The sequence below is a fragment of the Pan paniscus genome, chromosome 8 (genome assembly GCF_029289425.2).
Source record: "Pan paniscus chromosome 8, NHGRI_mPanPan1-v2.0_pri, whole genome shotgun sequence".
Taxonomy (NCBI): Eukaryota; Metazoa; Chordata; class Mammalia; order Primates; family Hominidae; genus Pan; species Pan paniscus.
In genome coordinates, this window is record NC_073257.2 from 81,136,216 (window position 1) to 81,163,914 (window position 27,699).

A 27,699-nucleotide genomic window follows, 5' to 3' on the forward strand; every position below is an offset into this window, starting at 1 on the left:
TTTAAAATTTTCTGTAGAGATGGGGGTCTCACTATATTGCCCAGGCTGGTCTTGAACTCCTGGACTCAAGTGATCCTTTTGGCTCACCTTCTCAAAGTGCTGGGATTACAGGCCTGAGCCGCTGTGCCTGGCTCGGAATACATGCTTAATTCAAAATAAAATGTCCAAAATCTGCAGCTTCCTTTCTTACCAAATTCATTTGTTTGCATCTTAGGGAATTCTTCCCCATTCTTGAAAACCTATCTCAAGAATCACTTCCTTTAGTATTAATAAGTTTCTTGGGACCATTTTGGGCCAAACTGATCTCTCCCTCCTACCTTTGAATTCTTATAATACTTTTTGTTTCCCATTTATATGGTACTTGGTTTCTTAAATAAATCTGGGCAGGGCACAGTGGCTCCCCTCTGTAATCCCAGCATTTTGGGAGGCCGAAGTGGGAGGATGGCGTGAGGTCAGGAGTTCAAGACCAGCCTGGGCAACAAAGTGAGACTCTGTCTCTTAAAAAAAAAAAAAAAAAAACCCACAAAACTAGCCAGGCATGGTGGTACACGCCTGTAGTCTTAGCTGCTGGGGAGGCTAGGTTGAGCTGGGAGGATCACTTGAGCCCCTGGAGGAGCCATGATCATGCCACTGCAACTGCAGTCTGGGTGACAGAGCAAGACCTTTTCTCAACAACAACAAAATCCACATCAATATTCTAAAGTAATATTGGTCAACACCTGTGAAAAGAAGGGGTGAAAAAAAGAAAAATACTTTAAAAAGTTAAAATAATATTGGGACAGGTGAACATGGATGTTTATCACAGCAGTGTTGATTATTAAAGAAGGAAAATCGCAGGGCTGAGGCAGGAGGATCGCTTGAGCCCAGGAGGTCAAGGCTGCAGTGAGCCAAGATTGTATCACTGCACTCCAGCCTGTGCAACAGAGTGAGACCCTGTCTCAAAAAGCAAAGAAAAGGAAAACAATATAAATGTCGGTAGGAATATGATTAAATTCCGTTACATCCAAACAGAAGAACAGTACACAATTATTAAAAATAATAATTTATATTAACAAAAATTGGCAATATGAAGAGGGAGGAAGAAGACTATAAGCCATATTTAGAATTATGTAGAAAAGGCCGGATGTGGTGGCTCACACTTGTAATCCTAGCACTTTGGAGGCTGGGATGAGATGATCACTCGAGCTTAGGAGTTCAAGACCAGCCTGGGCACATAGTGACACCTCATCGCTACTAAAAATAAGAAAAAAAAATTATTCCAGGCATGGCTGCTTTGCTAGGCAGTATGTTCTTTGGGCAGCCATCGGGGCCCCAACCACCACCGGGGCTCTGGGGCCAGGCTTCCCTTACTTACCAGCAGCTCCGGGGGCTCTGAGACCTTCTAACAGTACTTTGGTGGATGACATGGAGTCATCTTTCCAGACTTGCTTTGCCTCTCCGTTAAGTCAGGACTATGTCAATGGCAGCAATCAGGAAGAAATTGGAACTGGTGTTGATCGGTGTATACACAAGTTTCTGGATATTGCAAGACAGAATATTTCTTTCCTACAAAAAAGATTGCAATTATCTGTCCAGAAACCAGAGCAAGTTATCAATGAGGATGTCGATGTCTCCGAACTAAGAAATGAATAACATTGGAGACACGCACTGGTCCAGAAGCACTTGACAAAGCTAAGGCATTGGCAGCAAGTGCTGGAGGTCATCACGTGCAGTACAAAAAGCTAGCTGACATCCATCAAGGCTCCTTGGTCTACCTTGAGCAGGCATTCAATATCCCTGCACTTCTGAAGTGCACCTGAGCAAAAGGGTAAAGGCTGTGGGCCTGAGAGTGGGCTGGTGTGGGAGAGCCCCATGCAGATGGTTTGCCACACATCCCTTCTTGTAGACTTGGCATTTTGGAAGAACTCTTTGACAGAGAATGAGTTGATCTTAGTTTTATGCTCCCACCTAAAATTTTTTCACTATTTTTATAAGATGTTAATTTCTTGAGTACTTTATTTATAACATGCCTGTACCTTGGGTAAACCAAGTAAACTTTTTTTTGTCTTAGGCAAAGTTTAGACTGTTCGTATGATGATACACTTTCTTTTTTATGTGGGTTTTTTTTTTTTTGCTTGTTTTTTATTTTTATTTTTATTTTTGAGACAGAATCTTCCTCTGTTGCCCAGGCTACATAGCAGTGGCACCTTCACAGCTCATTGCAACTTCCACCCTCCTGGCTTAAGCGATCCTTCCACCTCAGCCTCCCAAATAGCTGGGACCACAGGTGCATGCCACCATGCCCAGCTAATTTTTGTATTTTTAGAGAGACGGTGTTTCACCATGTTGCTCGGGCTGGTCTCGAACTACTGAGCTCAGGCAATTCTACCCACCCCAGCCTCCCAAAGTGTTGGGATTACCAGTATAAGCCACCGTGCCTGGCCTTTTAAAAATTTTTGCATGACTTTTCATCTTTTTATGTGTGTTTCCCATTTGTTTGATATGAGGGAAAAATTTCTAATAGCTTGAGAATCAAGGGGATGGGGATTTGGTTGTAGGCATTTTATAATAATTAACCCCTTAGCAGTGGTGTAGAAAAATAGGTAAATTTTTTGTTTCAAGACTTAAAACTACCTCAAGAAGAACAATCTAATGTAACAGTATTTGTAACGCTTCCAGAGGTCTCAGATGAGGAATTGTTTTGTAAATGGGTTGGAAGAAGATTAAAATATCCTGGGTTAGCGTAGTAACATTACAGTAGGATCCTTAGGTTGATGCTGACTTTTGTTTGGGGTAAGTTTATATTTTGTGTGGTGTTTGTTTACTTTTTTTGAAGAGGAGGATGTAGTAGGAGCAGTGTTACAAATCAGTTTAAGTAATGGAGTAGACCCTGTTGTCAGTGGGGCATAGATGAGTTATGAGGGCTAAAGCTTGCTCTGATGGTCTCTTTTTGTTTTGTTTTCTTTGCTTTTATCTTTTGTTTTACATTTGGGGAGGGGAGAGATTTTCCATTAAGGAAGGTTATTGCTAGTGGATTTGATTCCAAGGGCCTGGGGTGTCACAGTAGGGTTGGGGAGGGGCTGCAGGGTGATCCTTGGCTACTGAACCTCCACAGAGAGCATGTGGTGCCCCTGCCCTTTCAAGATAATTTACTCTCTTGTTAGTTTTGCAGGCCACCTCAGATTCTCTGTTGAATTGCTGTTAAGAAATACAGACCAGTGTTGTTTCTGGGCTCTCGTTGGGTGAGGTTTTCCTGAGTTTTATGTCTCTTCTTAGTTCACATCGTGTTACCCAGAACACATGCTTCACTGTCTTCTGAACAGGCAGTACTCCTGTGGCTCTGTGTCTTGGCTTGTTTAGTTTTTTTCAGCCTTGAAGGCTCCTTCCCACACTTACTGACATCCACTCATGTTCCTGGTATGACCTGGATTGCTGCCTGGTCCCTGCAACCTCCCAATGCCCTTTCTGCTGCATTCCCAGAGCACAGGACTTTTCTCTTTTCTACTGACCTTGCTTGGTTCTCCCTTGTGGGTTAGTAATTTCTGTCTGTCTCTTTGCCCCTCACTAATTGTTCACCCATGAGAATTAGGTATTATTCCTTTTAAATATACAGGGACCATATAGTCTTTATCTTTTATACATGATACTTATTACTCAGTTTTGTGTGTGCAAGGTATCTGGCACATGGACCTGTGATTAGTAGCCTGAGGTCAACAAATCTGTTAGAATGCGTAGGTTAAACAAAGCTTTTTTTTTTATTATTTAATTTAATTTTATCTTTATAGAGATGGGGTCTCACTATATTGACCAGGCTGGTCTCAAACTCCTGGCCTCAAGTGATCCTCACATCTCGGCTTCCCAAAGTGCAAGGATTATGGGCATGAGCCACTGAGCCCAGCCTAAACAAAGCTTTTAAAAGCTCCTGCAACCTCAAGGTTGTTAACCTGGTCATCTCATGGTAATTAGAAACTCTGATTGGCTGCTTTAGATTTCTTGATTAAAAACCTAAGTAAACTGATGAAGTTTTAGGCATTCTTTCAAAGGTTTCTCAGTGAAAAGATTGGGAACTATTCTATTTGGTGCTTTGTGAAAATATTTTGAATTAGTATATGTGCCAGTTATTGCCATTTCTTAAGTCCAGAATGTTTTTCTGGTCAAATAAATAGCAGTTTTTCAAAAACAAAAATTAGCTGCGTGTGGTGGCATGCATGTGTAGTCCCAGCTACTCAGGAGGCTGTGGGAGGACTGCTTAAGCCTGGGAGATCAAGGCTGCAGTAAGCTAAGATGGTGTCACTGCACTCCAGCCTGGGTGACAGAGTAAGACCCTGTCTCAGAAAAAAAAAAAATTTGTAGAATGATCCTATTTTTGTATAAGACTAAGTATATACACACACACACACTTACATTATATATACACATATAGTAAAAAGTTTATATACATGTGAATATATACAAATACGTATATATGTGTGTGTATATGGAAGAGTTTTGCAAGTATCAGTTAATGGGAATTCATGATATTCTAACTGCTTTGTCTTAATCTGGTGTCTTCTCCTTGGGGAACTACAGAACTTGGCTCTATATTATTTATCAAAAGAGATTGATATTACATTAGATTATCAAGAGATTTCTGTCTTCTCTGGGTTCCAGTGCCTTAGGAATAATTTTTATCTGGTATTCCTTCTGATCCTTGTTATCACCAGTACACACTGGCACTACCATCTTGATTACTTCACTTTAGTAAAATTTCCTAGGAAATTAGTAGATTGCTGTCCCCACTCCAGGTTATATATGTATAGGAGTACTTTTTGTTGTTATTGTTCACAGATTCATTGAGTTGCAATTGGCATATAATAAACTGCACATATTTTTAAGGGTACAGTTTGATGAGTTTTGACATATATATTTATACCTGTGAAACAATCACTGCAATCAAGGTATGAACATATCTGTCACCACCAAAAGTTTTCTTGTGCTCCTTTGTAGTCCCTCCCTCTCTCCTATATTCTTTTCCTCCCTTCTGCTTGCCCCCAACCCTGCATTTTGTAGAATTTTATTTTATTTTAGAGACAGGGTCTTACTATGTTGCCTAGGCTGGCCTCAAACTCCTGGGATCATGTGAACCTTTCACCTCAGCCTCCTGAATAGCTGGGACTATGTAGAAATTTTATTTTATTTTTGAAGACGGGGTCTGGCTCTGTCACCCAGGCTGGAGTGCAGTGGTGGGATTTCGGCTCACTGCAACCTCTGCTTTCTGGGCTCAAGCCATCCTCCCACCTCAGCCTCCTAAGTAGCTGAGACTACAGGGTCACACCACCACACCCAGCTAATTTTTGTATTTTTTGTAGAGGCAGGGTTTCACCATGTTGCCCAGGCCTCAAGTGATTCGCCTGCGTTGGCCTCCCAAAGTGCTGGGATTACAGGTATGTGCCACTGTACCCAGCCTATGTAGAATTTTATATAAATGAAATCATATTGTATATACTCTTGTTTTGGTATACCTTTTTCCACTCAACATCGTTATTTCATTCTGTATCTACTGAGCTGATCGTGTCTTTTCCTTTTCAGTCTGTTAATAGGGTGGATTACATTGATTTTTGTAAATGTTAAACTAATCTTGCATTCCTGGGATAAACTCCATTTGGTCGTAACGTATTCTTTTTATATGTTGTTGAACTGAATTCACTAAATTTTTGTTTAAAATCTTTGCATCTGTGTTCATGAAGGATTTCAGTCTGTAGTTTTCTTGTTATATCTTTGTTTAATATGAGATGGGAAGTGTACTGTCCTTTTCTCTTTTCTGGAAGTGTTTGTGTAGTGTTGGTGTTAAACTTCATTACATGTTTGGCAGAATTTACCAGTAATACTTTTTTAGCTGTTTTTATTTTATATTTTACTTTTCTCCTTACCTAGTTTGATAGTGACAAGGATATGATATGTGAAAGATGCAAGACCTTCCATTGTAGCTTTTCTACCCTTAGTAGGATTTATATTGTATTTAAAGAATAATTCACATAAAGGCTGGGCACGGTACCTCATGGCTGTAATCCCAGCACTTTGGGAGGCCAAGGCGGGTGGATCACTTGAGGTCAGGAGTTTGAGATCAGCCTGGCCAACATGATGAAACCCCGTCTCTACTAAAAATACAAAAATTAGCCAGGTGTGGTGGCAGGTGCCTGTAATCCCAATTGCTCAGGAGGCTGAGGCACAAGAATCGCTAGAACCCGGGAGGCGGAGGTTGCAGTGAGCCAAGATCATGTCACAGCACTCCAGACTGGGCAACAGAGCAAGACTCTTATCTCAAAAAAAAAATGGTAATAATAATTCAAATAAAATGTCAATAGTGATTATCTCTGTGGAGTCAAGCTTTTAAAAAAAAATCCAAAACACCAAACCTAATTTAATTTTAAAAATAAAGGTGGGCCGGGTGTGGTGGCTGACGCCTGTAATCCCAGCATTTTGGGAGGCTGAGGTGGGTGGATCACCTGAGGTCAGGAGTTCAAGACAAGCCTGGCCAACATGGCAAAACCCCGTCTCTACTAAAAATACAAAAATTAGCTGGGCGTGATGTTGGGTGCTTGCAATCCCAGCTACTCTGGAAGCTGAGGCAGGAGAATAGCTTGAACCTGGGAGGTAGAGGTTGCAGTGAGTTGAGATTGTGCCACTGCACTCCAGCCTGGGCGACAAGAGGGAAACTCTCAAAAAAATAAATAGGCTGGGTGTGGTGGCTCACGCCTGTAATCCCAGCACTTTGGGAGGCTGAGGTAGGTGGATTGCCTGAGGTCAGCAGTTCGAGACCAGCCTGGCCAACATGGTGAAACCCCGTCTCTACTAAAAATACAAAAATTAGCCGGGCATGGTGGCGCATGTCTGTAATCCCAGTTACCCAGGAGGCTGAGGCAGGAGAATCGCTTGAACCCAGGAGGTGGAGGTTGCAGTGAACCAAGATCGTGCCACTGCACTCCAGCCTGGGCAACAGAGTGAGAGACTGTCTCAAAAAATAAAATAAAATAAAAAATATTTTGGCCAGGCACAGTGGCTCATGCCTGTAATCCCAAGACTTTGGGAGGCTGAGACTTGAGTCCAGGAGTTTGAGACCAGCCTGGACAACATAGTGAGACTTTGTCTCTATTTGAAGAAAAATAAAATAAAAGTGATTTGATCATTCCACTGGAACATAGCACTTTGGTCTTCCGGCTTTACAAAATATATCCATTGTATATATATATTTTTAAGTGACTTGATCAGTCCTCAGTATCCAGGACTATAGGTCATACTGATAATGTTTTGAGATTGGATAGTTCTCTCCTCTATGTTACTTATGAGGTCCTTTCCAGGACCTCATTAAACTACATAAGTAATAGAGGCTTGACATAATAGAGGACCTTATTAAACCTCATAAGTAATAGAGACTTGAAGGGTGATATGGTTTGGCTCTGTGTCCCCACCCAAATCTCATGTTGAATTGTGATCTTCAGTCTTGGAGGAGAAGCCTGGTGGGAGGTGACTGGATCATGGGGGTGGATTTCGCCTTGCTGTTCTCATGAGATCTGGTTGTTTGAAAGTGTATAGCACTTCCTTCTTTGCTCTCTCCCCTTCCTACTCCAGCCATGTAGAATGTTTGGGCTTCCCCTTCACCTTTTGCCGTGATTGTAAGTTTCCCGAGGCCTCCCCAGCCATACCTCCTGTACAGCCTGTGGAACTGTGAGCCAATTAAACCTCTTTTCTTTATAAAGTATCTAGTCTCAGGTAGTTCTTTATAGCAATATGAGAATGAACTAATAGAAAGGGCTCTGCCTTCCTAATAACTTACTGATTGTAATTTCCTGATCTTAGACCTACAGGCCACCTTTTCCTTACTCTTTAGTTCAACTTATTTCTCCTTTGATGATAGACAGTGCTTGGGAAACTCCTTTGACCATAACACCAGTAAGCCCCACTGCAGCACACTGCAACTAACCTAGGTAGTCTAGAGACTCATCTAGTACCAGAAACTGGTTAGTCACACTCTATTTTTGGGACAGGGTTGTGTTTGGCCTGCTATATTCAGGGTAGACTATGCCACAGAAAGCAACAATTCTTGGTATGTGACAAATCTGAAACCATGAAACCATGATTGTAAGTTTCCCGAGGCCTCCCCAGCCATACCTCCTGTACAGCCTGTGGAACTGTGAGCCAATTAAATTTCTTTTCTTTATAAAGTATCTAGTCTCAGGTAGTTCTTTATAGCAATATGAGAATGGACTAATACAAAGGGCTCTGCCTTCCTAATAACTTACTGATTGGTCATGTTACATGTTAGTCAGGCTGGTCTTGAACTCCTGACCCCGTGATCTGCCCGCTTCAGCCTCCCAAAGTGCTGGGATTACAGGCGTGAGCCACTGCACCCAGCCCAAAAGATTTTTAAAACAAAATGTGTGATATAGTAATATATATGCTTCTTTATTAACACATTATATAATGTGTCTAATATCTATGATGATTTTAAAGTAATGATGAGCATAAATGATATTTTGAGATATCTGCAAACTAGCATAATAGAAAGGTTTTTTTTTTTCATTTCTATTGTTCACAAAGTCCCAGGTCCTATAATACTGCTACAATTTATTTCCTGTGTTCATAATGAAAAGAAATGCTGTATTTTAATAGGAGATTGGTGAAAAGAAATTTGTATTTTTTTCCCTGTCCAAATTCATGGACTCTGAATTCTCTTTATGGATGCCTTGGGGATCCTTAGACTTGAGGTTAAGAATTTCTGCATTAAAAACTTCCTTCCCTAGTGGCAAAAGATGGTAGAAGGCCAGCCTCAGAAGTATCCTTGTGCCTGAAGGACTGACTATTCCAAGGGAAGTGAGGTAGACTAACCCCACTACATACATACATACATATATATATATATATATATATATATATTTTTTTTTTTTTTTTTTTTTTTTGAGACAGAGTCTCAATCTGTAGCCCAGGCTGGAGTGCAGTGGCACGATCTCGGCTCACTGTAACCTCCACCTCCTGGGTTCAAGCAATTCTTCTGCCTCAGCCTCCCAAGTAGTTGGGATTACAGGCATCTGCCACCACACTCGGCTAAATTTTTTTTGTATTTTTCAGTAGAGATGGGGTTTCACCATGTTGGCCAGGCTGGTCTTGAACTCCTGACCTCAAGTGATCTGCCTACTTCGGCCTCCCAAAGTGCTGGGATTACAGGTGTGAGCCACTGTGCCGGGCCCATATATATAATTTTTTGGTTTTGGTTTTGTTTTTGAGACAGAGTCTTGCTCCATCACCCAGGTAGGAGTGCAATGGCACGATCTCGGCTCACTGCAACCTCTGCCTCCCAGGTTCAGGCAGTTCTCGTGCCTCAGCCCCCCAAGCAGCTGGGATTACAGGTGCACGCCACCACTCCTGGCTAATTTTTATGTTTTTAGTAGAGATGGGGTTTCACCATTTTGGCCAGGCCAGTCTTGAACTTCTCGCCTCAAGTGATCTGCCTGCCTCGGCCTCCCAAAGTGCTAGAATTACAGGCGTGAGCCACCATGCCTGGCCTATTTCTTTTTTTTTTTAAAAAAAGGTCTCTGGAAGAGCATAGTATTTTGAAAGTATTATATGTTTCTGATCCATCTTTGTCTATTATCTCAGAAATCTCAGCATGGCTTAGCTGATTGTTCCTTACTCAAAGGCCCACATCATATTGTTGACCTGCTGGGGCTCGCAGTAATACTTGAAGACTGGGACGCCGGGAGGATCCATTTCCAACTTACTCACATGGTTGTTGGCAGGATTCAGTTCCTCACAGGCTTTTTGACTGAGGGCCTCAGACTGTTGACCTCTCTCATTTCCTTTCCATATGGGCTTCTCCATAGGGTGACTCACAACATGGCAGTTGGCTTCCTTAAGAAAGAGCAGGCAATTGACCGGGCGCGTGGCTGACGCCTGTAATCCCAGCACTTTGGGAGGCTGAGGTGGGTGGATCATGAGGTCAGGAGATCGAGACCATCCTGGCTAAAACGGTGAAACCCCGTCTCTACTAAAAATACAAAAAATTAGCCGGGCGTGATGGCAGGCGCCTGTAGTCCCAGCTACTTGGGAGGCTGAGGCAGAAGAATGGTATGAACCTGGGAGGCAGAGCTTGCAGTGAGCTGAGACCATGCCACTGCACTCCATCCTGGGCGACAGAGCGAGACTCCGTCTCAAAAAAAAAAAAAAAAAAAGCAGGCAATAGATAGCATCCAAAATGGAAATCAAGGGTTTTGTTAACTAATCTTGGAAATGACTTTCCATCACTTCTGTGATAGTCTAGTCGTGAGAAGCACATCACTAAAACCAGCCTGTACTCAAGGGGAAGAGGTTACCTAAGAGCATGAATACCCCGAAGCAGGGATCATTGGGGGTTAATTTTAGCAGCTACCTGCTGCACTACATAAGGTCAATATCATTGTGAATAATTAATTCATTGGTAATCCAACTCTACTATTTGGTTGGTTATAAGTACTGACTTCAAAACTATGAAAGTTACTTTAATTGGAAGTCTTATATCATTGTTTGTTTCTCTTTTTCTTTATTTTCCAGAATAACCTGGGTATCTTGTGGTCTGAAAGAGAAGAAATTGAAACTGCACAGGCTTACCTAGAGTCATCAGAAGCACTATATAATCAGTATATGAAAGAGGTATGTTACATGTCAGATAAGTTTTAAGTTTTGATTGAAACTAGTTAAGAATTGATAGTAAGAATCCCTCATTCGTAATATTGGTGTGACTCTTCACTGTGCCCTAGAACTTCTCTATAGAGCCATCTGGGAAGTCACCTAATAGCTGAAATTATTGCGTATTAAAGACTTCAGGGTTTTAAAAAAATAATCCTTGTATAGGACATAATGGCAACCTAGTCTAAATACAATTATAAAGGAAATATTATTCTAGTGTTATCCTAAAATACTATTTGCATGTTTTTGTATTTATAATCTAAACATTCTATTTTAGTTTTCCATGAAAATAGCACTACTTGAAGGAAACAAGAACTACTTTAACAAAACATCTGAAATCTTTGAAGCAATGGTTCTCAAATGTTAGCACCCATCAAAATCTGGAGAGCTCATGAAAGCACAGCAGACTGGGCATCCAGGCTCTGATTTAGTAGTTCTGGGGTGGGGCCTAGGAATTTGCATTTTTAATAAGATCGTGCCTGGGTGATGCTTAAATGCTGCTGGTCTAAGTACTATACTGTACTTTGAGAACCACTGCTTCAGGGCAATGGTTTTTCAATGATTTTTTTTTTTTTAACCTGTGAAACCCTTCTGAAAATGCAGCATATAAAAATTGATTGAGTTACTCTGGTTAAGCAGGTTAGAAGGACCCAGAGCCCACTCCACTACAGATTCTTCCTCCTCCCCACTGCAGTAGCACAAAAGAGATGCTGTAGAACTTTTAGGGGTCTGGGGAGCCAACATTGAAAACTCTCACTTTAGGGGTCACAGCCTGCAAAGGTGACAAGCCACTGCGTTACCATCTGTTTCCTTAATAAACTTTTTTTAATATGAAAGGGAAATTATCAGGCACAATATTTTCTTGTGGATTACTATTTGTCACAGCTATCTGCTTTAAAAATCCATTAATACGTCTGAGCATGGTGGCTCATGCCTGTAATCCCAGCATTTTGGGAGGCCGAGGCAGGTGGATCACTTGAGATCAGGAATTCGAGACCAGCTTGGGCAACATGGTGAAATCCCATCTCTACTAAAAACACAAAACAGCAGGCATGGTGGCGCACGCCTGTAGTCCCAGCTACTCAGGAGACTGAGGCAGGAGAATCGTTTGAACCTGGGAGGCAGAGGCTGCAGTGAACTGAGATCACGCCACTGCACTCCGGCCTGGGCGACAGTGAGACCCTGTCTCAAAAAAAAAAAAATCCATTAATAAAGTGCTTTTATAACATTAAAAAAGTTGAAATAACATTAGGTATCACATAAAAGAGACTAAACATACAAAATTATGTTTGCTAAATTCATGCGTCAGAATGCTTGACTGCAAAAGGATATAAGAAGCTCGGTATGCCTATAATCCCAGCACTTTGGGAGGCTGAGGCTGGAGGATCACTTGAGCCCAGGAGTTTGAGACCAGCCTGCGCAACACAGGAAGACCTCATCACTACAAAAAATTAAAAAATTTGCCAGATGTGGCACACATTGTAGTTTTAGTTACTTGGGAGATTGAGGCAGGAGGGTCACTTGAGCCCAGGAGTTTGAGGTTGCAGTGAGCTATCATCGAACCACTGTACTCCAGTCTGGGTGACAGAGCAAGATTCTGTCTTTTTTTTTTTTTTTTTTTTTGTCTGAGATGGAGTCTCGCTCTGTTGTCCAGGCTGGAGTGCAGTGGCGTGATCTCGGCTCACTGCAACCTCCACCTCTTGAGTTCAAGTAATTCTCTTGCCTCAGCCTCCCAAGTGGCTGAGATTATAGGTGCCCGCCACCATTCCCAGCTAATTTTTGTATTTTTATAGAGACCGGGTTTCACCATGTTGCCAGGCTGGTCTCAAACTCCTGACCTCAAGTGATCCGCCCACCTCAGCCTCCCAAAGTGCTGGGATTACAGGCATAAGCCACCATGCCCAGCCTCGTACCTTGGCATTTTAACTTTCTTCCTGAAGTACTAACAAGAGCAGAGTGCCACAAAACCAAATAGAGATATTAGTCTACCCTTTCTTGCTTTTAGGCTCACAGTCTTATATGTGAAATTGTTAATTTAAAATGTAAAGTCTGAGGCCAGGCACAGTGGCTCACGCCTTTAATCCCAGCACTTTGGGAGGCCGAGGTGGGTAGATTGCTTGACCTAGAAGTTCAAGATCAGCCTGGGCCACATAGTGATACGCTGTCTCTACAAAAACTAAAAAAAAATTAGCTCGGTGTGGTGGCGTGTGCTTGTGGTCCCAGCTACTTGGGGGGCTGAGGTGGGAGGATGGCTTGAGTCTGGGAGGGCAGTCCAGGAGGTCAAAGCAGCAGTGAGCGAGGATCCTGCCACTGCACGCCAGCCTAGGTAACCAAACAAGACCCTGTCTCAAAAATAACTAAAATAAAATGTAAAAGCTGAACACGGTGACTTACACTTATAATCCCAGCACTTTGGGAGGCCGAGGTGGGAAGATTGCTTGATGCCAGGAGTTCAAGACCAACATGAGCAACAAAGCAAGAACCCGTCTTTACAAAAAAAAAAAAAAAAAGTTACTAAGCATCAATAGTATTTCATTAAAAATAGTATTTATATGGAAACATAACACATATAGTGAAATTCCTTGTGTTTAGTTGTACCTCTATTTCAGTTAAAAGAAGAGACTGATTTGACTGTTAATATTACGTATGATGTGTGAAAGCCATAACAGTGAAGTATGTACATAAAATAATATATTGATTAATTCCCCTCATCTAGACAGGGGTAAGCATGGTAAGCAGCCCTCGGAATTGTTGAAGAGTTCTCTGAAGAATTACTTATCTATTGTGTTTGCCTTGGGCCTTGCTTCCTGTCTTAGTTGTTTTTACTTTATGTGAATCCTGGGAGCCCACGTTGTGATGCTTTTAGTGTTTACATCCAGAATGTAAAATCATATTTTTATGAAAGACGTTGTTCCTTTTTGAGTTTAATGAATTCAGTTAAAAGCAAGAGTGTGTTTCTAGATGGGACTATCCTCATAGAAGTAGAATGAGGCAGAGGTTAGGTAGTTCTGTTTTGGAAGACGTAAGAGGGGGTTGTAAGTGATTTATAAATATTACTTAATCCTCATGAGATAGATACTGTTATTACCCTTATTTTATAGATGACTAAACAGAAACACAAGAGATCAAGTGACTTGCCCAAGGCAATAAATAATGGAATCTGGTTTTAATGTCTCTGTATTGAAAGGGGGTAATACACTTTTGTTATTTCCTTGAGAAAAAAATATTAGAATAAATATTAAAATCTCTCATTTGATTTTTATTAGTGGTCAGTTTAGAATACTACTACTGTAGAAATATATACTTTTTTCCTATTTGTTTTGCTTATGCATGTTTTTAAAAGAGCCCTTTTACCAGACAAAATTGCCATTTGAAATACTTAAAGAGGGGTCGGGCACGGTGGCTTACACCTGTAATCCCAGCACTTTGCGGGGGCTGAGGCAGGCGGATCATGAGATCAAGAGATTGAGACCATCCTGGCCAACATGGAGAAACCCCGTCTCTACTAAAAATACAAAAATTAGCTGGGGATGGTGGCACGTGTCTGTAATCCTAGCTACCCAGGAGGTTAAGGCAGGAGAATCGCTTGAACCCGGGAGGCGGAGGTTGCAGTGAGCCGAGATCGCACCACTGCACTCCAGCCTGGCGAAAGAGCGAGACTCCATCTCCAAAAAAAAAAAAAAAAAAAAAAACTTAAAGAGGCTGGGCACATTAGCTCATGCCTGTAGTTTCAGCACTTTGGGAGGCTGAGGCAGGAGGATCACTGGAGGCTAGGAGTTCAAGACCAGCCTGGGCAACAGAGCAAGACCCCCATCTCTAAATAAATAAATAAGAATTAAAAAAAGAAAAAATACTTCAAGAATTATATATGTCTAAAAGCAGATTGGTGGATTTTTTGCATATTTGCAGTTTAACTGCAACAACAGTAAAATTTTGTCAAATGTGAACTTACAGGGTATCTTTTATTTGTTTGACTCAGATTTTATGGTTAAGAAAATTACTTGTTGAGCCGGGTGCAGTGGCTCACGCCTATAATCCTAGCACTTTGGGAGGCCAAAGCAGGTGGATTGCTTGAGCCCAGGAGTTTAAGACCAGTCTGGGCAACATAGCGAAACCCTGTCTCTACAAAAAATATAAAAATTAGCCAGGACTGGTGGTGCACACCTGTGGTTCCAGCTACTCGGGAGGCTGAGGTAGGAGGATTGCTCGAGGTGGGAGGATCGGGAGACAGAGGTTACAGTAAGCCGAGATTGTGCCACTCCACTCCAGCCTGAGTGACAGAGACCCTGTCTCAATAAATAAATAAAAATTTAAAAAACAGAAAATTACTTCTTGAGTAACATAAAAATGAACTAGGAAAAAATGAAATGTATTTGGCTTGTAGAAGTTGATTTCTCCAGGTCCTCCAGAAGAGGGCACTTGGTGTTTACAGTTTAAAACTTTAAAGAGCTTTTGTTTTTCTTAATTGTAGGTTGGGAGTCCTCCTCTTGATCCTACTGAGCGTTTTCTTCCTGAAGAAGAGAAACTTACTGAACAAGAGAGATCAAAAAGGTGAGTAGGTATAGAAATCAGCCCTTGCAAATATTTCCACATATCATAGATTAGTGATTGTTCAAAAAGTCACTTATAAAGGTTATAGAATGTGGATTCTGACAGGAGTAAAACCTCCATTTACCACTTACTTGTTATTTGACCTTGTTCAAACCTGAGACTCAGTTTCCTTATCTGTCAAATAGATACAATAAACAAATCCAACTCAAAGGGTTGGTGAGATAATCAAAATAAATATATATGAAATTTACTTATAAAACGTAAACCGTGGTCTGGACACGGTGGCTTACACCTGTAATCCCAGCACTTTGGGAGGCTGAGGTGGGTGGATCACAAGGTCAGGAGTTCGAGACTGGCCTGACTATTATGGTGAAACCCCGTCTCTACCAAAAATACAAAAATTAGCCAGGCATGGTGGCAGGCGCCTGTAATCCCAGCTACTCGGGAGGCTGAGGCAGGAGAATTGCTTGAACCCAGGAGGCGGAGGCAGTGAGCCAAGATCGTGCCACTGTACTCCAGCCTGGGCAACAGAGCGAGACTCCGTCTCAGGAAAAAAAAAACCAAGTAAACCATTACACAAATATTGGTTTATTTTTTCTTTACAGATTTGAAAAGGTTTATACTCATAACCTATATTACCTAGCTCAAGTCTACCAGCATCTGGAAATGTTTGAGAAGGCTGCTCACTATTGCCATAGTACACTAAAACGCCAGCTTGAGCACAATGCCTACCATCCTATAGAGTGGGCTATCAATGCTGCTACCTTGTCACAGTTTTACATCAATAAGGTAAGCTTCTTGAAGTAGTTACCTAACAGAGTACCAATAGTGAGTATAAAAATAGAACCAGTAGTACCTTGAAAATACTATCTTTTAAAAACAGGTAGCTTGTATTTTATGGTGTACAACTGAACCTGAAAATGCAGCCCAGTTTGCCCATGTACTAAAATTTTGTAGCTTTTTGTTGTATGAATTATTTTGAGTTTTAAAATACCGAGTTTTATCATTGTTTTACATGTTACCTAAGACCAATTCTTTTTTTAACATAGGCACGCTATCTCAACTCATTTTAGTGAGATATTACCTTAAATTGCAGATTTTACCTTGTAGATATAGCTTTATCTTTACGTAATGGTAATCTCATAACTCTGAGAATTTGACTGAGGAAGTTGACTGTTAAATGTGGGCTTTGATAAAAGCATGTGATGCATTTCAGTTATTTTTCAGAATTAACTCTGTAATAATTTTTTAATGTTGGAAATATGTCTGCTGAGTTCCAAAGTTCTAGGTCTTTATACCATACTTCTTTTGGATTGTTACACAGGGACAATGTTTTTGAGCTTCTTAGTTGTTTATCAGAATTTCTCATAAAAATTTAAAAAAGCATTGCTCACATCATGTTGGTGTACTCTTAATTGACCCATTTATTCCTTTAATCCTTGAGAGTTTTTAATGCTAAAATAATTTTACACCACCTTTTCTAACCAGATTTTCCTATTAATCCTTAATAAGACATCTCAGCAATATAAATTACTTTTATTTATATTTCAAATTCGCAAGCCTCTCTGAAATTTTGGTAGTTCTCTGCTTATCAGAGTTCCTTCTTTCATCTCTCTGGTAACCTGCTGCCTTATCCTTGGGCCTTTATCCTTTTTGAGCATTTCGTTAGCGTTGGTTCTGTAAATGCGCCCGATGATTAAAGTATTGTCCCACAGAATTTCATTCAGAAAAGCTATTAGCAGGAGAGAAAGGGCTGTGGTGACTGCAGCATCGCTTCTAGGACTTTGGTCTAAGATCAAGTGTGTAAGTAACGCTACTGCATATATCAGAGCATTCAGTTAACTAATTCTCATGAATCCATTTCATTGTCCTCATCCAAAGTGTTATCCAGTGCCTCCGCTTGTGACATCTTTTTTACAGCTGTTGGAGGCCCCTTATTCATTCTGTTTAGCAACTTTAAAATTACATATTCACTGTGACTTTAATTTATACTTAAAACTCCATGGAAATTGGCAGTACTAAGATATCTAGATATTAAAGTGTGATTAAAATTTAAAGTTGTTAAGCATCACTTTTGTGGAGCATGCAGTAATTTTCATGAGACCTCCCACACCCTGCACTTTTATTTTTTTACCAAAATCTTTTTTAAGTTTTTGTTAAAACCAACTAAGTCGTATTGCAAAAAGAGGGATTTGAACCATGTTTTTAAAAATGCAATTGTCATTTATATCATTGTCATCTTCATCTGATTCCAGTGATGAGGTTTTGCTACTTGGTGAATCCCTACCTGGCAGCTGCTAAAGTCCCACATTTACCAGCCACCTAGAGGGCATAAGACACTCACTGTTCTAGCAGTGGTTGCTCACAGGGAGCCAATCTGGACAAAGCTGAAATGACGATAAATGTTAAGGGATTGGATTATAGAGAGATAATTAAAGTTTCATTATATAAACACTAACTTTCTTTTGGCTTTTAAGATTTAACACATTTTTATCTATAGATGTTGCTGGGCTAATACTACACGTGTCCAGCTATTCTCAAGATGGCTTCTGAATTTGCCATAATGGAAAGATACATTTAATGCTGCAATTTTAAAGTTATAGCCAACCATTTAAAGCCTTTCAGGTATTACTAATATTAAGTAGACATTCTATTTAATGAGGGTGGCTTCCAACTAAAAGTTGGACTTTAACTTTGAACTTCTGCTGGGTGGTCCTTTGACTTACATGACAAATACAAAATGTTTCTATTAACAAGGAGATCTTCTCTAATTGTTTGAGAAGTTTGCCATGCCTGGAATTGAATTATGAAGTCTTCAAGAGTGTTGGTAAAGCAGTTCCATAAGGTTCATCTGTAGAAGTCTGTTGACTTTAAAACTTGGTGGGAAGCCTTATTGTATGCAAAGTTTAAAGATTTTAGAACACAGGAATATCTTCTTACCTGAGTTTATCCTATTTGCCTTTGTATAGTAGGATGTAAAAGGGCTCTCTAAACCTAATAAAAATTAAATCCTCAGGCTGGGCAAGGTGGCTTACATCTATAACCCCAGCACCCTGGGACGCCAAGGTGGGAGCATTGCTTCAGGCCAGGAGTTGGAGACCTGTTTAGGCAACATAGAGAAACCCCAGAATTAGTCAGGCTTGGAGGCTAAAGGTGGGAGGATCCCTTAAGACCAGGAGGTTGAGGCTGCAGTGAACTATGATTGTGCCACTGCACTCCAGCCTTGGGCCAGAGTGAGACCCCTGTCTCGTAAAAAAAAAAATATATATATATATATTCAGTCCTCTGACACAATGTAAATAGTCTAAGAATTTATTGTGCATGGGATTTTGGCTACTTAGACTGAACCTAAAGGAGTTTTTGAGACAGTTTAAGTCTAGGATGACAGCCATTCCTGTATATCTATTGATTATATAAGGAGAGCTAACTTTCAGTTGGCAGTTGTCTTTCAATCCGAGTGGATTATTATTAAGAGTTTGGGGGCATTAATATTTTAACCTTTGAGGTTACATTTTAACCAGATAATATGATAATATATCTTTTATACCTTCTGAATGATCTGCAACTCTACAGGGCCTCCTTTGTAGTATTTTTATCTGATTTTATACCTTTTCCCATATTAAAAGAAATTATGCAAGTATCAGTTGCAAATAAAGCTGTGTGATAGTTGCATTAACTGTTGTTTATTTCCCCAATAGCTATGCTTTATGGAGGCCAGGCACTGTTTATCAGCTGCTAATGTCATTTTTGGTCAAACTGGAAAGATCTCAGCCACAGAAGACAGTAAGTTTACCTTTGCATGTTTTACCTAGCTTTTAAAAAAAGTTTTATTTTGAAATTATTTTAAACTTTTGAAAAGTTGCAAGAACAGAAGAGCTATCATATGCCCTTCTAAATGCACCAATTTTTAGTATTTTCCTCGCTTGGAATCAAATTTTATTTTTCTCTCTGAACCATTGGAGAGAAGGTTACATACATTAGGCTCTTTTACCCTTTCATACTTTAGTATATATTTCCTAAGAAGAATATTTTCTTACATAATCATAGATCATTTATCAAATTCAAGAAATGTAACATTGGCCAGGCATGGTGGCCCACGCCTGTAATGCTAGATTTTGGGAGGCCAAGATGGGAGGGGCCAGGAGTTCAAGACAAGCCTGATCAACATAGTGAGACCCCATCTCTATGTTTTTAAAGAAATTAAAAGAAAAAAAAAAGTAACATTGATACAATTCTTTTATCTACACTGCATATTTCTATTTCATCAGTTGTTGCCATAATATTCCTTCTAGCATTTGTTTGCCAGTACTGGATTATACAGTTCAAGATTGCATAATGCATTCAGTTGTCACATCTCTTCAGGCATTTTTCATCTGGAATTGTTCCTCAGCCTTTCTTTCCCTTTCATCGCTTAATATTTTTGAAGAATATAGGCCAGTTATTTCATAGAATTACTGCCAGCTGGGGTTTGTGTGATGTTTCCTTATGCCATGATTCAGATGATATATTTTTGGTTGGAATACTACATGCATAAGCGATGTTGCCAAATACCCATCTTTTTAAGTATAGTGTTTCCTTTAGTCTTAGAAAATCACAGTTAACATGTGTCTTTGAGTCATTTAACAGGTTTTTAAATAAGTTCATCATTTTCTTTAAAAATAGTTTATTTTTAAAAATAGTTTGATTCTATTACTCACTGTTGAACAGTTTCCAACCTTCTTATGATGTTTTAGATGTTGAAACATCATGTCTTCCTTACAAATGGACATTCTAATTGTGGATCTGAAAAATGCAGAGACTCTTAAGAGCTAAAGGAATGTACATTATCAAAGTAAATAGTTGCTTTCTCCCCTAATATATTAACTACATTAATTATAGATTAGTTGAAGTCTAAGAGGCACTTGTCTCAAAAAATGAATAAAAACTAAATTGCTGAGATATTATTTAATAATTCACTTTATTTAAAGTAATATTGTGAGATATTATTTTGTTTTTACTCTTCACAATAGCTGAAAAAATGACAGTGACCGGTGTTTTCAAAATGTTCTTATTGAGCATTCTCATATATTGTTGGTTGGCATATTTGTTGAAAATAATTTGGCTGTATGTTGTGAATTATTTAAAATTGTGTAAACTCTTTTACTCAGTAAATTCCACTTCTAGGAACCTGCCCTAAGGAAGAAATCCAAAATCCAGACAGATTTTTGCACAATTATACTCATGTTTCGAGTTTTAAAAAAATGTGTGTATGTGTATAAACTTTACAAACCTTTGTGTTGACAGCTGACTTTCAGTAGATTACAGCAAGAAAGCTGCTCTGCTATGTATGACACTCTGACCCAGAAGCAGGTCATCTGAATAGTTTAGCACCAGGTTCTCCACAACCATCTGTTGTGTGACATAGACGTTTTTGTGATAGTAAAGAATTGGAAACAACAAATTCCAGGTTAGAATTAGAAGAATGGTTAAATAATAGAATATCTATTTAATTGTATATAATGGTGTACTTAAAAATGAAGCTAAGAGTTGATAATGATATGAGTAAAGTGTTTGTGGTACGAGAAAGAAATATGCAAAAATAATAGTGAGTGCTTCTGGGTAGTAGGATTTGGGGGGGGATCTTCCCTTTTCCCCAAGCCCCCTGCTTCAGTAAAGATCTGTTACTTTTATAGTCAGGAAAAAGTGATATTAAAAAAATTACAGTACCCAATGAAAATTACAGTTGTGACCATTAACTTAAACAAATCACATGTATATTTTAGCTCCTGAAGCTGAAGGAGAAGTGCCAGAGCTTTATCATCAAAGAAAGGGGGAAATAGCAAGGTGCTGGATCAAATACTGTTTGACTCTCATGCAGAATGCCCAACTCTCCATGCAGGTAATGCAGTCAGAAGCTGCCTTTTTCTTTCTTAAATGAGGAAATTGTAAGTAAAAACTCATAGTGGGGATTGTGCTCATTGGGGTCACATTGTGTTTAATATGAAAGGTGTGTAGAATGTTTTCGTAAATATTTCTTTCTTGGTTTTAAATCGTATTCTTCGAATTGCTTGAATCCGGGAGGCAGAGGCTGCGTGAGCCGAGATTGGACCACTGCACTCCAGCCTGGGCAACAGAGCGAGACTCCATCTCTAAATAAATAAATAAATAAAATAAATCTTACTCATCATTCAAGGCCTATCTTAAATACTACCTCTTCCTTGAAGACTTTTCTTTGGTTAGAATATAAGCTTCTTGAGAGCTGGGAACGATATCATATTCTTTTTTTTTTTTTTTTTTTTTTTAAGACAGGCTCTCGCTCTGTTGCCCAGGCTGGAGTGTGGTGGCATGATCATGGGTCACTGCAACCTTGGTCTCCCCGGCTCATGCAGTCCTCCCACCTCATCCTTGGAGTACAGGCGTGTGCCACCATATCCAGTTAATTTTTAAATTATTTTGTAGAGACTGGCTCTCACTGTGTTGCCAAGGCTGGTCTTGAACTCCTGGGCTCAAGTGATCTTCCTGCCTTGGCCTCCCAAAGTGCTGGGATTACAGGTGTGAGCCACTGTGCCTAATCTTTTTTTTTTTTTTTTTTTTTTTTTGAGACGGAGTTTTGCTCTGTCGCCCATGCTGGAGTGCAGTGGTGTGATCGCAGCTGCAACCTCTGCTTCCTGGGTTCAAAGGATTCTCCTGCCTCAGCCTCCCGAGTAGCTGGGATTACAGGTGCCTGCCACCATGTCTGGCTAATTTTTGTCTTTTTAGTGTAGATGGGGTTTCACCATGTTGGCCAAGCTGGTCTCGAACTCCTGACCTCAAGTGATCCACCCATCTCGGCCTCCCAAAGTGCTGGGATTACAGGTGTGAGCAACCACACCTGGCCAAGCCCTTACTAATCTTTATATACTTCCCAGTGTTATCTTACACACAGCATGGACTTGATAAAATCTAAAAGGGTAGACTTTTAAGAAATAGCTCATGTAATAGTTCAAAAATAGAAGCAGAACTGATGGCAGTGAAGAGCATGGACTCGAAATACACTAGGTAGGTATGAACTCCAGCTCTGCCGCTTCGTAGCTATGTCTTTGTGGCAATTTACTTAATATATTTTTGCCTCTATTTCCTCACAAGTAAGTTGGAGATAATAGTACTTAATACTGTTGTTATGAGAGTTAAATCAGTATATATTAAGGCCTCGGAAAAGTGCCTGAGACATACTAAGTCCTTAATAAATGTTAACTACCATCATCATTATTAATTTATGCCCAATCCTAGTTTCTAAGCACTAGGGAGGATAATAAAATTAAATCATTTAGATGCAATATACTAAGTGTAGATACATAGGAAGCTTTCCTGGGGGATTCATTGTGCTTTTATTTTTTTATATTGTGTATTAAAGTATGATAATTTTTTTTTTTTTACATGGGACTCTGCTTGATAAAAGTATAATAATCTTTAGTGGTTGTATTAGTCTGTTCTCACACTGCTATAAAGAACTACTTGAGGCCAGGTACAGCGCCTCATGCCTATAATCCCAGCACTTTGGGAGGCCAAGGTAGGTGGATCACTTGAGCCCATGAGTTTGAGACCAGCCTAGACAACATGTTGAAACCTGTCTCTACCAAAAATACAAAAAATTAGCCAGGCATGGTGGTGTGCACCTATAGTCCCAGCTACTGGGGAGGCTGAGGCAGGAGAATCACTTGAGCCCAGGAGGCAGAAGTTGCAGTGAGCCAAGACTGCACCACTGCACTCCAGCCTGGGTAACAGAGTGAGACCCTGTCTCAAAAAAAAAGAACTACCTGAGACTGGGTAATTTATGAAGAAAAGAGGTTAATTGACTCACAGTTCCTCAGGCTTAACAGGAAGCATGACTGGGAGCCCTCAGGAAACTTAGAATCATGGCGGAAGGCGAAAGAGAAGCAAGCATGTCTTACCATGGCAAGCAGGAGAGAGAGAGAGGGCAAAGGGGGAAATGCCACACACTTCAAAACCATCAGATCTCATGAGAGAGCTCACTCATTACCACAAGAACAGCAAGGAGGAAATCTGCCCCCAGTGATCCAGTCACCTCCCACCAGGTCCCTCCTCCAATTTAATGTGAGATTTGGCCAGGGACACAAATCCAAACCATATCAGTGGTAAATAATATAGAACCTTGTGAAACTACTAAACGAAAGAAAACCAAACAAACAAACCTCAACACATCAGAAGCATAGGTCTTGAAAAGATGAAGATAATTTTAGAGGTCAGAGGGTAAAGAGGAGGCATATTAAGGAAAGACAGGAAGTAGGGAGAATAACTGTGGGGCTTTATGTCTAGAGAATTTGGAGCCAGGAAGAGCTGTCAAGTTTATTCTGGTCAGGTAAAGAAAGCTGGAAAAGGAGGGTTGCAGGGACTATTGGAGCAAAACAGTAGGCGAATTTAAATAAGCATCCTAGAGAGAACATGTAAGTAAACAAGCAGCCCAAGAAGGAAGTATACAAGATTTAGAGACTTATGATCTACATTTGAAGTAATTGTGTCAAGCAAAACGCACTATGATTTGACCCTTACCTTTCATTTAGTTGATGTTTCTAGTCTGGGAACTTAAAACTTCATCACTTGGTTAGTTTAAACTCACATATTTGCCATGCTACTAAACTACTCAGATTTTCCTTAAACCCAGTTTTGTTTTTTGAGATGGGGTTTCTGTCACCCGGGCTGGAGTGCAGTGGCATGATCTCCGCTCACTGCATCCTCCACCTCCCTGGCTCAAGCAGTCCTCCTACATCAGCCTGCCAAGTAACTGGGACAACAGGTGTGTGCCACTGTGCCCGGCTAATTCTTTGTATTTTTGTTAGAGACGATGTTTTACCATGTTGCCCAGGCTGGTCTTGAACTCTTGAGCTCAAGCGATCCACCCACGTCGGCCTCCCAAAGTGCTGGGATTACAGGTGTGAGCCACTGCGCTCACCCCTGACTTTATTTTTTAACCTTAACTTCATCCTTTATCATCTGTATATTTATCTGAAAGACCTTCTTCAGTTCAAGCTTTAAGACATACATAAATTTATTCAATTAAGTATTTATTTATGCCAACCCTGTGCTAGTCATTGGCCAAGGATACTATGATGAACAAAAATGAACCTAGCCTTTAACTTCATGTAAAAGTACAATTTTGCTGAGTTCCACAAAGGAGAGACACATGATATGAGAAGGCACAATAGGAGGAAATAACAAGAAAGCTCTGGGGATGAGTAAGTAGGAGTTACCTAGACTGAAGAAAAGAAGGCACACCATGTCGAGGAGCTGAAGCAGCATGTTTAGAAGGTCTGTGGCGTAAGGGAGGATGATATCAGAAGGGATGGAGCAAAGGCTGTGAGGTTGGAGCTGAGGGAGAGGGAGTGCGATATAAGCTAAAGTTAGAGTTAGAAAGGGGCTGGAGCAATCAAGGCTTTGAAGCATTGTTGTCTTCATCTTCTGAGCATTTGGAAACCTTGAAGGGTTTGTGGAAAGATCATTGGTGAGACAGTGTCAAGTGAAAAGAAGAAAAGGCCTTGGGATCTATTATTTATTTTTATTGGCCAAGAAGAGCTTACCCTATTTCTTAACCACCTTAGTTATTCTTTCTTTTTTTATTTGCCCTCCCCCCCCACCCCCAAGAGGTAGAGGAGATAAAACTTTAACTAGGAAGGTAGATTTAACTCTTTGTTCACTTTGATGTCTTTAAGAGACCTAGAGCATTTCTGTCTGATATATTTCACTAAATAACTAATAGCATAAACATGGTAGCATTAATCTTAATGGCATCCTTGTGAAACATTTTTATGATGTAGATTACAGTCTTTTTGTTTGTTTGTTTGTTTTTTGAGATGGAGTCTTGCACTGTCACCCAGGCTGGAGTGCTGTGGTGCAATCTCCACTTACTGCAACCTCTGCCTCCTGGGTTCAAGCGATTCTCCTGCCTCAGCCTCTCAAGTAGCTGGGATTACAGGCGCCTGCCACCATGCCTGGCTAATTTTTTATATTTCTAGTAGAGACAGAGTTTCACTATGTTGGCCAGGCTGGTCTTCAACTCCTGACCTGGTGATCTGCCCGCCTTGGCCTCCCAAAGTGCTGGGAGTAATGTATCACATGTATATAATGTTTCACAATTCTCAAAGTACTTTTACATGTAGCATTTATCTTATTGGAAGGAGTAACTGTAAATAAATTTCAGTTCCTCAGAATAAATGATATGTAAGCAGCTTGTCTATTTAAATACTTTTTTTCCCACATTTCTTGAGTTTTTAATATAATCGGAAGAAAGAAAGAAGTTTTCAAAGGTGTTTAAGATTATGATACCCTTCTAAACCAGGCTGGAAAGTAAGAGACTTCTCTTCTAAAAAACTCTGAAGTTTGCTTTAATATTATTTAACAGCAGGAGGTGAGTGTCCTACTTAACCATAATTTATTTTTTTTTCCTTCAGGACAACATAGGAGAGCTTGATCTTGATAAACAGTCTGAACTTAGAGCTTTAAGGAAAAAAGAACTAGATGAGGAGGAAAGCATTCGGAAAAAAGCTGTGCAGTTTGGAACCGGTGAACTGTGTGATGCCATCTCTGCAGTAGAAGAGAAAGTGAGCTACTTGAGACCTTTAGATTTTGAAGAAGCCAGAGAACTTTTCTTATTGGGTCAGCACTATGTCTTTGAGGCAAAAGAGTTCTTTCAGATTGATGGTTATGTCACTGACCATATTGAAGTTGTCCAAGACCACAGTGCTCTGTTTAAGGTGCTTGCATTCTTTGAAACTGACATGGAGAGACGATGCAAGATGCATAAACGCAGAATAGCCATGCTAGAGCCCCTAACTGTAGACCTGAATCCACAGTATTATCTGTTGGTCAACAGACAGATCCAGTTTGAAATTGCACATGCTTACTATGATATGATGGATTTGAAGGTTGCCATTGCTGACAGGCTAAGGGATCCTGATTCACACATTGTAAAAAAAATAAATAATCTTAATAAGTCAGCACTGAAGTACTACCAGCTCTTCTTAGACTCCCTGAGAGACCCAAATAAAGTATTCCCTGAGCATATAGGGGAAGATGTTCTTCGCCCTGCCATGTTAGCTAAGTTTCGAGTTGCCCGTCTCTATGGCAAAATCATTACTGCAGATCCCAAGAAAGAGCTGGAAAATTTGGCAACATCATTGGAACATTACAAATTTATTGTTGATTACTGTGAAAAGCATCCTGAGGCCGCCCAGGAAATAGAAGTTGAGCTAGAACTTAGTAAAGAGATGGTTAGTCTTCTCCCAACAAAAATGGAGAGATTCAGAACCAAGATGGCCCTGACTTAATCCTTGTTTTTAAAGAGAGGAAATGTGCAATATTGAAGTGATCTTTTTCCCTAGTCAGACAGGCCCAATTCCATTGTGATGTTTACCTTTATAGCCAGGTGAGTGCAGTTTGAACTTGAGATACAGTCAACTGAGTGTTTGCTAGGATCCTAAGGAACATAAAGTTAATTAAAAACTTACACCTAATTATGTAAATTGCCTTGTTAAAGACATGTGATTTGTATTTTAGATGCTTGTTTCCTATTAAAATACAGACATTTCTACCCTCAGTTTCTAAATGTAGATTATTTGTTGGCTAGTACTTGATAGATTCCTTGTAAGAAAAAATGCTGGGTAATGTACCTGGTAACAAGCCTGTTAATATATTAAGATTGAAAAAGTAACTTCTATAGTTACTCCTTCTAAAATATTTGATTTCCTAAATTCCCCCCACCCAAAATCTTTCCCTTTTGAAAATACTAAAAACTAAGTTATGTTATTATAAAGTGTAAAATGGTTTGTCTTAATTATAGGAGAAAAAGGCCTTGTTAGAAATAAAATAAACTGACTTATTTCACTAATGAAAACTTCTGTTTCCTCTTTTGTTTTCTTGTGAGCACTGATACCTCAATACATTGATACCTCAATACCTTTGAGGTATTTTTTGATACCTCAAAGATACTAGCTTATTTGAAGCTAGAGAAGAATATTTCTTCAATAACATTGCACAGTTAGAAAACATTAAAATATCATTCATGGGCCAGGCACCGTGTCTCATGCCTGTAATCCCGGCACTTTGGGAGGCTGAGGCAGGCGGATCACAAGGTCAGGAGATCGAGACCATCCTGGCTAACACGGTGAAACCCCGTCTCTACTAAAAATACAAAAAATTAGCCGGGCGTGGCCACGTGCGCCTGTAGTCCCAGCTACTTGGGAGGCTGAGGCAGGAGAATGGCATGAACCCAGGAGGCAGAGCTTGCAGTGAGCCGAGATTGTGGCACTGCACTCCAGCCTGGGTGACAGAGCGAGACTCTGTCTCAAAAAAAAAATATCATTCATGGCTGAGTGTGGTGGCTTATGCCTGTAATCCCAGCACTTTGGGAGGCTGAGGTAGGAGGATCACTTGAGGCCAGGAGTTCGAGACCAGCCTGGGCAACATAGTGAGACCCCATCTCTACAAAACATACAAAAA

General features: G+C 40.2%; 1 protein-coding gene and 1 pseudogene across 3 annotated transcripts in view; both read left to right on the forward strand.

Moving 5' to 3' along the window:
- On the forward strand, positions 1 to 15,187 carry LOC117974622 (mediator of RNA polymerase II transcription subunit 28-like; annotated as a pseudogene).
- KIFBP (kinesin family binding protein) overlaps positions 1 to 27,094 on the forward strand; it is a 29,431-nt gene extending 2,337 nt beyond the window's left edge. For 2 of the 3 annotated variants that reach the window (XM_055092922.1, XM_003815916.4), the window contains 6 exons: positions 10,543 to 10,641; positions 15,149 to 15,228; positions 15,834 to 16,017; positions 18,927 to 19,011; positions 20,991 to 21,106; positions 25,653 to 27,094. In XM_055092922.1, the coding sequence (XP_054948897.1) occupies positions 10,543 to 10,641; positions 15,149 to 15,228; positions 15,834 to 16,017; positions 18,927 to 19,011; positions 20,991 to 21,106; positions 25,653 to 26,528 (1,440 nt within the window). In that variant the 3' untranslated portion in view covers positions 26,529 to 27,094. Of the gene's footprint in view, positions 1 to 5,327; positions 5,403 to 10,542; positions 10,642 to 15,148; positions 15,229 to 15,833; positions 16,018 to 18,926; positions 19,012 to 20,990; positions 21,107 to 25,652 lie in introns of all 3 variants that reach the window. The other variant, XM_055092921.1, reaches the window with a different exon arrangement.
- The last annotated feature ends 605 nt before the right edge of the window (positions 27,095 to 27,699 follow it).